We start from the raw sequence: 11148 nt of genomic DNA on the forward strand, positions 1-11148 counted from the left end.
CAGCAGCTTGGGATGTCCAGGACAGCGGGTGAAACCACTCCTGAACTCAAATATTCTACATTTTTTTTGCCCCCTTTAATAAACCAGAGCCATCCCTGTCACCCTTCAGAGACTCCTCACTGAGTCTCTTTTACAGGGTAATACCATAGGTCTTTTTTTTTTTTTTTTCAGAGGTTAAAAACCTCTCTGTATTTTTGGTCTGTGGCTTTCTTTGTGATGATAACCCGAGCACACCTCTGTTCCCTGCGCTTGGATACGCTGAAGTTGCACAAGGCATCTAAAACAAACCAGAAAAAAAGGCCTTTAGCCATTGTTGGGAGCGATTTCACAAAGCCTCTCATTTGCATTCACCCAGAAACTCCCTGTTGTGAAAGCACTTCCCTGGCTTTGTTCCACTGCCCCTACACGCGGGAGGGGTTTTTGGGTGCCTGGGTGGACGGTAATGGTGGCACATCCATGGAACTGAGAGTCCAGGTCCCCAAATTCTCCTTCACCACCTTCCCGAGAAAGTAACCATCTTAGCGGAGATGTTTCTGGGTTTTTTCCCTTTTTCCTGGTTGTTGCCTGCAACAAGGCACAAAGTTCCCTGGGCATGTGCCAGGAGATGGCAGAGATTGGACAGGGACAGTGCTGGGCACGGATGAGGCACCCCCTTGTGCACCAAACCAAGCCTGATTTGAACCGAACAGAGCTGAACCGACCCGAACCGTGCTGAGCTGTGCCGAGCCCAGCCGAACACGCCAAGCTGATCCGAACGGGACCGTGCTGAGCCCGGCCAAGCTGTGCTGCTCGAACCGAGCTGGATCAGCCTTTTCCATAGGAACCAAGGGCACCGGGCTGGTTCTGCGGGGCCGTGCCCGAGCGAGCGGCGGTGGGCGGTGCCGAGCGGAGCGGGCGGAGCGGGGCCGTCCGGCGTGCGGGGCCCGGCCCGGCCCAGCTGAGCTCAGCATGCTGCGGGCGGCGGTGCGCGGCTCCCGGCTCTGCCCGGCCCTGCTCCGGGCTCCCTTCTCGGCCGCTGCCGCCTCCCCCATCCCGGCGCCCAACCCGCGCCCCGACGTCGCCTACAGCAAGGTAGGGCTGCGCTGGGAGCCCGGGGCTCCGCGCCGGGCCGGGGCTTCGGGGCTTCCGTGTCCGCCGAGCGAGCCCGGAGCAGCCGCGGGTTTGGGCCCAAAGCCTCGGAAAGAGGAACCCTGGCTGCAGCCGCAGGCACAGGGTGTGTGTGTGTGTGTGTGTGTGTGTGTGTGTCTGTCCCATCGCCCCCTTCCCTCGCTGCGTTCAACAATTCAACAACACAAGGAAAAAAACTCCGGGCAAGGGCACGGGAGGGAGGGGAAGGTGCCTGGCCGGTTATCTGCAGAGAGCGGACCCTTGCTCCAGGAAAACCCTGTGGGATCACCTGTGCGAGGTGCGTTCCAAGGCACCCGGCCACTCCTTCCCCGGTGGCCGTGCCCGGGCTCTTGGTGGTTGTCTGGGTGTTCTGCAGGTTCTTGGCGAGCACCGCGATCTTTGCACTCCCATTCTCTTGCCACAGACCTGAAAAAAAAAATAAAAATTACCCTTAGAAAGAAAGAGTTGGTAAAAAGCTGCTGTTAGCACCTGGTTCTGGTGCATGGGGAGCCTAAAGCTGGTTAATCTGGGAAATAACAGAATCATTTGGATTGGAAAAGATCCTTAAGACTCATAAGAAATCCTGTAAAAGCTCTGGTGCTCTGGACAAAATCAGCTCACTGTGTTGTCTGTGCCTAAAGCATTTTCCCACTCCTCAGTCTCCTGAGCTGTCCCTGCACAGCCCCAGCCAGGATTCCAGCTTTCACAAGGACCCACCAAGATGGGAACCTCCTCCAACTCACGTGCTGTTTGCTGAGCTGCGAATTCTTTTATTCACTCGAGGCTGTGTTGTGTGCTTTTAGGCTAAAGTATCTCCTTCATATTGCTGCAGGTTTGGAGCCCACACAAGTCAAGTTTTAATTAACCAGGCTCCTCAGATGCCATCAAAGAAGCAAAGCTCTCCCTGATTCCCCTGGGATCTGGCTCGAAGGCTCACCCTGCTTGGCTTTTCCTTGCAGATTTTCATAAATAACGAATGGCACGATGCAGTCAGCAAGAAAACCTTCCCCACCGTCAACCCAGCCACGGGAGAAGTCATCTGCCAGGTGGCTGAGGGCGATAAGGTAACTGCTGTGGGATTGCTGAGATGGGATTGTTCTCTGTGGGAGCAGCTCCAGAGGGGATGCAGAGGAAGGCACCACCCCCTGTCCCACCTGGGCAGCTCCGTGCTTGCAGCAGTGTCTGATCTGTGCAAACACCACACCAAGTGCTGCTCGAGTCCTTCCTTGGCTACTGCTTAAAAAAAAAAAAATGGTGGGGAATAAAGTCAGTAATCATCACCTGCCTTATGCAAGGCCCTCCTGGAGTCTGTGGCAGAGTTGAGGTGGTGTTTCCCAGCAATTTGAGGTTTCTCCTACAGTCTGGAAACCTGTGTGTGTTCCCCAAGGGAGGGGTGAGTGAGGGAAACCCTTTGTTGTTTGCTTCTCTGGCTTGTCCTGGCGAGACCATTGCAGCAAGCCAGGACAGAGAGCCAGGTAGGAACCAGCAAATGCCCTGGCAGGACAAAATCATGGGGCAGACAGCTGGTCCAGGAAAAAACTCCTTTGGACTGGATTGTGAAAAAGTGCCCAAAGTAGACTTCCAGAGCTTTTTACATGCCTCATTCTAGGATGCAAATATTAACCTAGCAGGTGACATTGCAGAAATAACCTGATGATATTTGCACTCTGTGTAGCTGAAATAACAGAGGCTGAGCACAGGCAGAGGCTGCACAGCTGCTGCACCCATCTGCTCCTCTGCCATTGCTGCTGCTTCCTGCTCACGAGGGGAAAGCTGTGTCCTCACAGGGTGTGCTGAGCTCGGTGCTCCTGGGAAGGGGCCCAGGGTGCTCCCCTGCCCTGGGACTGCAGGTTCTCCCCCAGAGCCCGGCAGGAGCAGCCTCCGGTGCTGCCTGGCCTCGGGCAGTTTTCTCCTGCAGAGCAGGGAGCGTTTTTGTTGTTTGCAGAGAAGGAGGGAGCGGGGCTGGTGACTGTTCCTCAGCCTTTGCCGGGCTCCCCCGCAGGCAGATGTGGACAAGGCGGTGAAGGCAGCCCAGGCAGCGTTCCGGCTGGGCTCGCCCTGGAGGAGGATGGACGCATCGCAGCGCGGGAAGCTGCTGAACCGACTGGCTGACCTGATCGAGAGGGACCGCGCCTACCTGGCCGTGAGTGCAGGAACCGCCGGGGCTGTGCCCGCTCCTCACCCCCAGCTCACACTCACAGAGGGTGGGGAGGCTCTTCTGGGGAGCTGAGAGCACAAAACCAACAGACAGGACAGGCTGCAGACTGAGACCTGACTCAGTTCCCCCCCGGCTCCTCAGGAAACTCTGCTGTCTTTGCAGGCCCTGGAAACTCTGGATAATGGCAAACCCTACGCCATCTCCTACCTGGTGGACTTGGACATGGTGATCAAATGTCTCAGGTGGGTTTGGAGGCCACAGCTGGCCCGTGGTGCTGAGGCTCTGCAGGTTCAGCCACCTCCCAATTCAGGGGCTGTGGGATCTGGGTCTGATCTATGATGGTTTCATATCAGACACTTTGGGTTTACTTTTTGCTTCTACTATTTTCTTTTGTTTCTACTTTTTGCTACTCTGACTTCCCCAAAGTCACACAAATGGTGGTGATCTGTTAGCACACAAATATTTCTATTTACTGTCCATTCTTTAAATCACCTGTTTGGGAAATACCTGCACTGAGTTGGGACTGAAACAGAGGAAGCCTCCTTTATTTTCTGTTGGCTGCAGACTTGTTTTAATTCCAGTGACCAATTTGTTATTGTTTGCAGATACTTTGCAGGCTGGTCAGATAAATTCCATGGCAAAACCATCCCATTGGATGGAGACTTCTTCTGCTACACAAGGCACGAGCCCGTGGGAGTCTGTGGGCAAATCATCCCAGTGAGTAAAGTGGAGCAGCAGTTCCTGCAGGGCTGCAAGAATTCAGTGTTGCACCCCTCTGCTGCCAAGCTCTGCTTCCTCCCAGGGTGAACAGAGCTGGGCTTGCACCAGCTGGGAGGGTTCTTACCTCACCCAGCCTGGGAGAGCAGAGCTGCCTCTTGATTTCATGGGCTCTGCTGATTAAAAAAAAAAAGGGGGGGGGCTTAAGCTCATTTATAGGAATTAGCTGACTCAGAACCACAGTTAAGTTTAAATTCTTGCCTAGAATTAACCTCAAAATTTTGTGTGATGAGGAAAAATCCAAGACTCTTCCCTAAGTGCTTATTTGAGTGGAGCTCACTGGTTCATTACTGACTAATGAGAAACTTTTAATTTCTCCTTGTTTTTCAGTGGAACTTCCCACTGTTGATGCAAGCATGGAAACTGGGGCCTGCCCTGGCCACTGGGAACGTGGTTGTGATGAAAGTGGCAGAGCAAACCCCCCTGACTGCTCTCTACGTGGCCAATCTGATCAAAGAGGTGAGGACAAGGCCAGGATTCCATCACTGCAGGAGGCAGGAGCAGGGAAGGGCTGGGTTGATTTATCAGAAAAACTCCCTTGTTCATATATTGTTCATAGTCATCTGCATGTGCAGATGATGTAAGTCTTGATTAGGGAAGGGCTCTTTGAGGTTTGATTACATAATGAACTTCAGGGTGGTCAGAAAGTGAACATTTCTCTGTATTTCTGTGTGTATTCAGACCTTCAACTTGTGCTTGGGATGTGGGGTGGGGAGAGGAATTGTCCTGGTTGTTAAATGTTAAAATGGAGCCCTGGGAAGAGAAAGGAGAAATCAAAGGAGTGAAGGCTGCTGTCACAAACACAGGAGGGGGGTGGAAGCCTTGCTTTGTCAGAGCAATAATGTTGCTGTGTGCTGCCAGGCTGGATTCCCCCCAGGTGTGGTGAACATCATCCCTGGCTATGGCCCCACGGCAGGAGCTGCCATCTCCTCCCACATGGACATTGACAAAGTGGCCTTCACTGGCTCCACCGAGGTAAGGGAGCACCCTGAGCCCTGGCACCATGGAATATCCCATGGCTGGTGAGATACTGCAGGTGCTTTGCCTTCTGCACCTCACTCAAAGCTCGTTCCAGGCTGTGAGATGTATATTTGCATTAGCTAAGACTCCTTTGTTCTAATTTGATTCTTTAGAGTATTTCCTGTTGTTTCCCCTGAGCTGTTTCTTGTTGGAGGTGAAACTCAAAGCCCTGCCAATGAGGATTAGCATGAAATGCTGACTGAGATGTAAAGCCAGAGCTCTCTTGCTGATGGGAGTTAATTCCAACACCTGCTCTGCCCTCCCTGCAGGTTGGACACCTGATCCAAAAGGCTGCAGCACAGAGTAACCTCAAGAGGGTGACCCTGGAGCTCGGAGGGAAGAGCCCCAATATCATCTTGTCTGATGCAGACAGTGAGTGGCTGCTGGGAAATGTCTGATCTGTGCCTTTTACCTTGGCTGCTTCCAGAGCTGGAGGGCGAAGGAAAAGGAAGGAAAGGTCTCCAGTGTGAGGCTCTGGCCCTGACACCACCACTCTGCTGCAGCTGCTGCATTTGTGTATCAGCACTCACCACTCCCACTTCTTTTCCCAGTGCTGGGTAGTTCAGCTATCAACAAAAAAAAGAGAATTGTTTCAGTATCTTCCTCCAGTCCTTGCCCCAGTTTGTTTTAATTTATCTTGGAGCACACCACTCTTTTCTTCTCCTGTGAAGTGCTGCTTCCCTCATCCCTTGCACATAAACTCATTTTTGGCCTCGATGAGCCAACACTCACTTAACTGAGCAGTTAAGTAAGGAAGAAAATTTGTCCTTAACACCTGATAATTTCCAATGAGAACTGTAACTTGCCTCAGGTTGGATATTTTTCTCTGGTCTGGGGTGCTTTAATAAAGAATTAAATCTGCAACTCCTGCCCTCCAACCCATGGCAAATGCTGTCAACTGAAAGGACTTTGTATCCCCAGCAGTCTCTGTGATAAATGTGCTAAAGCAGTCCCAGGTCTGCTTGGGTTTGTTTGCTTATTTGTTTTCTCTCTCTCTTCCCAGTGGACTGGGCTGTGGATCAAGCCCACTTTGCCCTGTTCTTCAACCAAGGGCAGTGCTGCTGTGCTGGCTCCAGGACTTACGTGCAGGAGGACATTTACAACGAGTTTGTGGAGAGGAGTGTGGAGAAGGCCAAGGCCAGGGTGGTTGGGAACCCCTTTGACTTCAAAACCGAGCAGGGCCCTCAGGTGGGAGCAGGAAGAGCCCTGAGCTGTTATCTCCTGAAATTGTCCCAATCTCCAGTCCCTGTGTAGATTAGAGTGGGATCTGTTGATTAACCTGATTTGAACTGAGCCCATTAGCACTGGTGCAGGAGGGAGGGGTTAATTAGCCAGTGGGACAGTCTTGGCATTTAAAAATGACCATTTCCCTTTGGAGCTTGCCTGGCAGCCTGCTGCAATGAGGGATGGCACAGCAGCTGTTTGTCCCTCCTGGCTCTTAGGTGGATGAGGAGCAGTTCAAGAAGATCCTGGGCTACATCAGCACGGGCCAGAGGGAGGGAGCCAAGCTGCTGTGTGGTGGCAGCCCCGCTGCAGACAGGGGCTACTTCATCCAGCCCACTGTGTTTGGGGACGTGCAGGACAGCATGACCATTGCCAGGGAGGAGGTGAGTGCTGCAGCACCTTCAGCTCCCAGTGGGGGATGGAAATAAATGTATTTGTTCTGTTAATAGCTGTTAAAACTAGGTGGAGCAGTGGTTTTTAATTTTTTATAGCTTATTTCTTTTAGGGGGATATCTTTTGTTAATGAGCTGTTGAGGTTTATTGCATGATTGATAAAATGACATTATTTTATTGTGAGATGTTTCACTTAGAGGGAGGAACTAATCATTCTTAAGTAGTATTTTAAATCTCAAATTATATCTATAAACAGCTTTTTTATCGAGCTGAGAAGCCTCAGAGAAAAAGGGAAACAATATTATCTCATTTGCTTCTCCTGTGTTTTGCTGCTTTGGAATGTGGTTTGGAGATTGTTTATCCAACAGAGGTTTCATGTGAAATGTTTTTATTCATTGGCCAATCAGGGGCCAAGCTGTGTCAGACTGAGGAGAGTCAGGAGATTTTCATTGGTATCTTTTAGCCTTCTGTCTGGATCTTTTCTGTATTCTTTAGTATAGCATTATATATTATATATAATATATATAGATAGTATACCATATATTTTACATATATTATATATATCATATTTTATATAATATATTGTAATATATAAAATATATATTATAATGTAATATGTGAAATGCAGTGTAATAGAAAATAAAATGTAAAGTGTAATGTAATAAAATGTAAAATATAATAAAATATAAAATAATATAATAAAATGCAATATATTATATGGTATATATTATATGTTATATATTATATAGTATGTATTACATAATATATATTATATAATATATGCTATACATTATATAATATATATTGTATAACATATAATAAATATTATATAATGTATAATATAAAGCATATAATATATATAATATAAAGTATATAAAATAGAATATATTTTCTATTTATATATATTTTGTATTATATATGTGATCTATAATATAAAATATAATATATAATGTATGTAATATATATGACATAATATTATATGTAATATATATAATGTAATACATATATATACATATATAATATGTAATATGTAATACAGAATATAGTATATATAATGTATGATATGTATAATATAATATGTAATTAATATGTAATATATATAATATATAATATAAAATAATATAATGCTATATATTATATATCATAATATATAATATATATTGTATAACATAATAAGTATTATATAATGTAAATATAAAGCATATAATAAATATAATATAAAGTATATAGAATATATTTTCTATTATATATATTATTTTTTGTATTATATATATTATCTATAATATAAAATATAATGCATAATGTATGTAATATAGAATATATAATATGTAATACAGAATATAGTATATATGTAATGTATAATATATTATGTATAATGTGTAATGTTATAATTTTTATATATATAATATATAATATATAATATATTATAATATATAATATATTATAATATATAATATATTATAATATATAATATATAATATATAATATATAATATATAATATATAATATATGATATATAATATATGATATATAATATATAATATAAGCCTTCTAATCACACGTTGTCAGCCTGATGTTCCCTCAGCCCGTGGGCCCTCAGGCAGTCCCAGCCCTGGTTCCTGTGTGTGTTCCCCACTCTCCTTTGGCTCCTTGCAGATCTTCGGGCCGGTGATGCAGATCCTCAAGTTCAGAACCATCGAGGAGGTGATCGAGAGAGCCAACGACTCCAAGTACGGCCTGGCAGCCGCTGTGTTCACCAGGGACCTGGACAAAGCCAACTTCGTGTCCCAGAGCATCAGGGCTGGCACTGTCTGGTGAGCCTGGCACCCCCTGGCACCCCGGGTCTCGGTTTGGGGTCAGTTTGACTTGGGCTGTGCTCAGGGTCGTGGCAGAACTTCAGGTGTAACGGGAACTTGGTAACGTTGGGGTGTATTTTGTATAGGTATTTGTTTTTATAGATTTTTAATAGATATGTATAGATTTTTAATAGATATTTATAGATTTTTAGTAGATATTTATAGATTTTAATAGATATCGAATAGATTTTTGATAGATATTTAAGAGATTTAAAAATAGATATTTAATAGATTTTAAAATAGATATTTAATAGATTATGTAATAGATGTTTTATAGATTTTTTAATAGCTATTTACATATTTTAATAGATACTTAATAGATTTTTAAATAGATATTTAATAGATTTTTTAGTAGATATTGAAGATTTTTAGTAGATATTTAGATTTTTATAGCTTTTATATAGATATTTAATAGATTTTTTATATAGACATGTAATAGATTTTTATATAGGTATCTTATTGATTTTTATATAGGTATCTTATTGATTTTTATATAGGTATCTTATTGATTTTTATATAGGTATTTTATAGATTTTATACAGGTATTTTATAGATTTTTATACAGATATTTTATAGATTTTTATACAGATATTTTATAGATTTTTAATATAGATATAGATTTTTTATACAGATATTTTATCAAATTTTATATAGGTTTGTATAGATTTTTTGTATAGATTTTTATTGATTTTTAAAGATACAGAATTTTTAATAGAGATGTTATAGGTTTTGGATAGCTATTTTATAGATTTTTGGATAGGTTCTTTAAATAGATATTTGATAGATTTTAAAAACCAGATATTTATTTATTTAGTGCTGCTCCCTGAGCTGTCTCACCCTCCCTTTCCCTTCCAGGATCAACTGCTACGATGTGTTTGGAGCCCAGGCTCCCTTTGGGGGCTACAAAGCCTCTGGCAACGGGAGGGAGCTGGGGGAGTACGGCCTGGAGGCCTATGTGGAGGTGAAAAATGTGAGTATTTGAGTATTTCCTGCAGCCAATACCTGTGAGTATTTGAGTATTTCCTTCCCCACCCTCTGCTGCAGCTCCAAATGTCCCTGTGCCATTGGTGAGGGCTGGGCTGAGAGCTGGAACCCCCAAACCTTGAGCTGCCCCCTCTTCCTCTGGTTTTTCTCCTGCTTCTCACCATTCCAGTGAATACCCCTGCAAAGAAAAACAAACAAACAAACAAACTTGTAACTTCCCCTTTTTTTACCTTTTTTTTTTTTATCCCTAGGTGACAATCAAAATTCCACAGAAAAACTCCTAAAGGACAGCAACCTTCTCCACAGATTTGAAAATAATTTTGCAGCTTCATGAGGAAAGCTCAAGACAGAAAATTTAGTATGCAAAAATACGTAACTCTGCATTAAGAGGTGTTTTTTAGGTGTTTAAAGGAGCTTTTCTTAAAAAAAGAAACAAACCTACTTGGCTTTATCTTTTTAAAACATCAAATGCAGCTGGCTGAGCATTACCAAGGTGGGGATGGTTATTTTGGGAATGTATTGTGTGGGTGCAGTCACCCAGAGGAGAGGGGTGTGATCTTTACATCTTTATCTGATAAATAAGCTTCTTTTTCCCAAGAAATCATTTAAATGCTTCTTTAGTCTAGGAGGATTTATAGAATAGAAAATAACACTTATGTGTTGGCTTACAGAGCTAGATTTATAACCCTTGTTCTATGAACTGTGTTTATTTTCTGTGAGCAAAGGGAATTGAGTTCAGTGTGTACCTGGGCAGGGAGCGGTGTGAAATCTGAGGGAAAAGTGTTTGTTTTGTTCCGTCCTGCTGGTTGTAGCCACTCCAAATAAACATTTCTTGTCTCAATGCACTCAACCCTACTTTAGTGGGAGGTTTGTACCAGTGAGCCCAAGCACACACAGATTCCCTCACCCGTTTTTTAAGGCTTTGCTTTGACTTTCTGTGCTGCCCGCTGTGCTTGTGGTGCCTTGATGTGACAGGGACATTCCAGCTGCTGCTTGGCTGGAGGAGCGAGGGGTGTTTGGGCCTGAGTGAGGGCGGTGAGGCTGCCCCGGGAGGCACGGCCATGCTGTGATGTCTGGGAGGAGCGGAGGGCACAGAGCAGCTCCTTCATCGCCGCTTCCCCTCACGGCCCCGAGGGCGGCCATTTCCCTCAGATCTCGCGAGACTTGGAGCCACCCGTCCCCTCAGCCCGGCGGGCGCGCCGAGTTCTCGCGAGACCTCCCGGACCCGACGGGCGGCAATTCCCTCCGGTAGGTCCCGCCCACCGAGATATCGCGAGACTTCGCTTTGTCCCGCCCCTCCGCTTAGGGGCGGAGCTACCTCACTTCGCTCCGCCCCCGGAGGCGCGGTGATTATAACGTCATCACAAAGCGTCGCCTATGTCGAAAGCCCCGCGGGGTCTTTCCCCTTGCCGTCGCGCTTTTAGAGCTGCCCTCAGCCGCCTGCAAACCGCTCCAGCGCCGTGACGGCGGCTCCCAAAACCCGGCGGCGGGCGCGGGGCGGGCGCGGCGATCCCGCTCCATCCTTCCGTACCTCCCTTAGCGTCGGCAGCGCCGCCGCGGCCGCCCGCGCAGTCCGGCGGGGCTGCCCGGCGGGGGCTCCGGCGATGTCCGGCTCCCGGGCGGCTCCTC

General features: G+C 45.8%; 1 protein-coding gene across 1 annotated transcript; it reads left to right on the top strand.

The window, feature by feature from the left end:
- The first annotated feature begins 915 nt into the window (after positions 1 to 915).
- On the top strand, positions 916 to 10362 carry ALDH2 (aldehyde dehydrogenase 2 family member). The gene is made up of 13 exons (XM_058037076.1): positions 916 to 1071; positions 2067 to 2171; positions 3110 to 3250; positions 3428 to 3507; positions 3871 to 3982; positions 4373 to 4501; positions 4904 to 5017; positions 5332 to 5434; positions 6066 to 6250; positions 6505 to 6669; positions 8336 to 8493; positions 9391 to 9505; positions 9771 to 10362. The coding sequence occupies exons 1-13, from the start codon at positions 949 to 951 to the stop codon at positions 9801 to 9803; spliced, it is 1563 nt and encodes a 520-aa protein (XP_057893059.1). The 5' UTR covers positions 916 to 948; the 3' UTR covers positions 9804 to 10362.
- Positions 10363 to 11148: the final 786 nt, after the last annotated feature.

The sequence above is a fragment of the Melospiza georgiana genome, chromosome 18 (assembly GCF_028018845.1).
Source record: "Melospiza georgiana isolate bMelGeo1 chromosome 18, bMelGeo1.pri, whole genome shotgun sequence".
NCBI classification, from domain to species: Eukaryota; Metazoa; Chordata; class Aves; order Passeriformes; family Passerellidae; genus Melospiza; species Melospiza georgiana.

Coding starts and splice junctions, on each gene's coding strand:
- ALDH2 (XM_058037076.1), top strand. CDS start 949: ATGCTGCGGGCGGCGGTGCGCGGCTCCCGGCTCTGCCCGGCCCTGCTC. Junction 2,172..3,109: donor AGGTGGCTGAGGGCGATAAG/GTAACTGCTGTG, acceptor GCTCCCCCGCAG/GCAGATGTGGACAAGGCGGT. Junction 5,018..5,331: donor CCTTCACTGGCTCCACCGAG/GTAAGGGAGCAC, acceptor CCCTCCCTGCAG/GTTGGACACCTGATCCAAAA.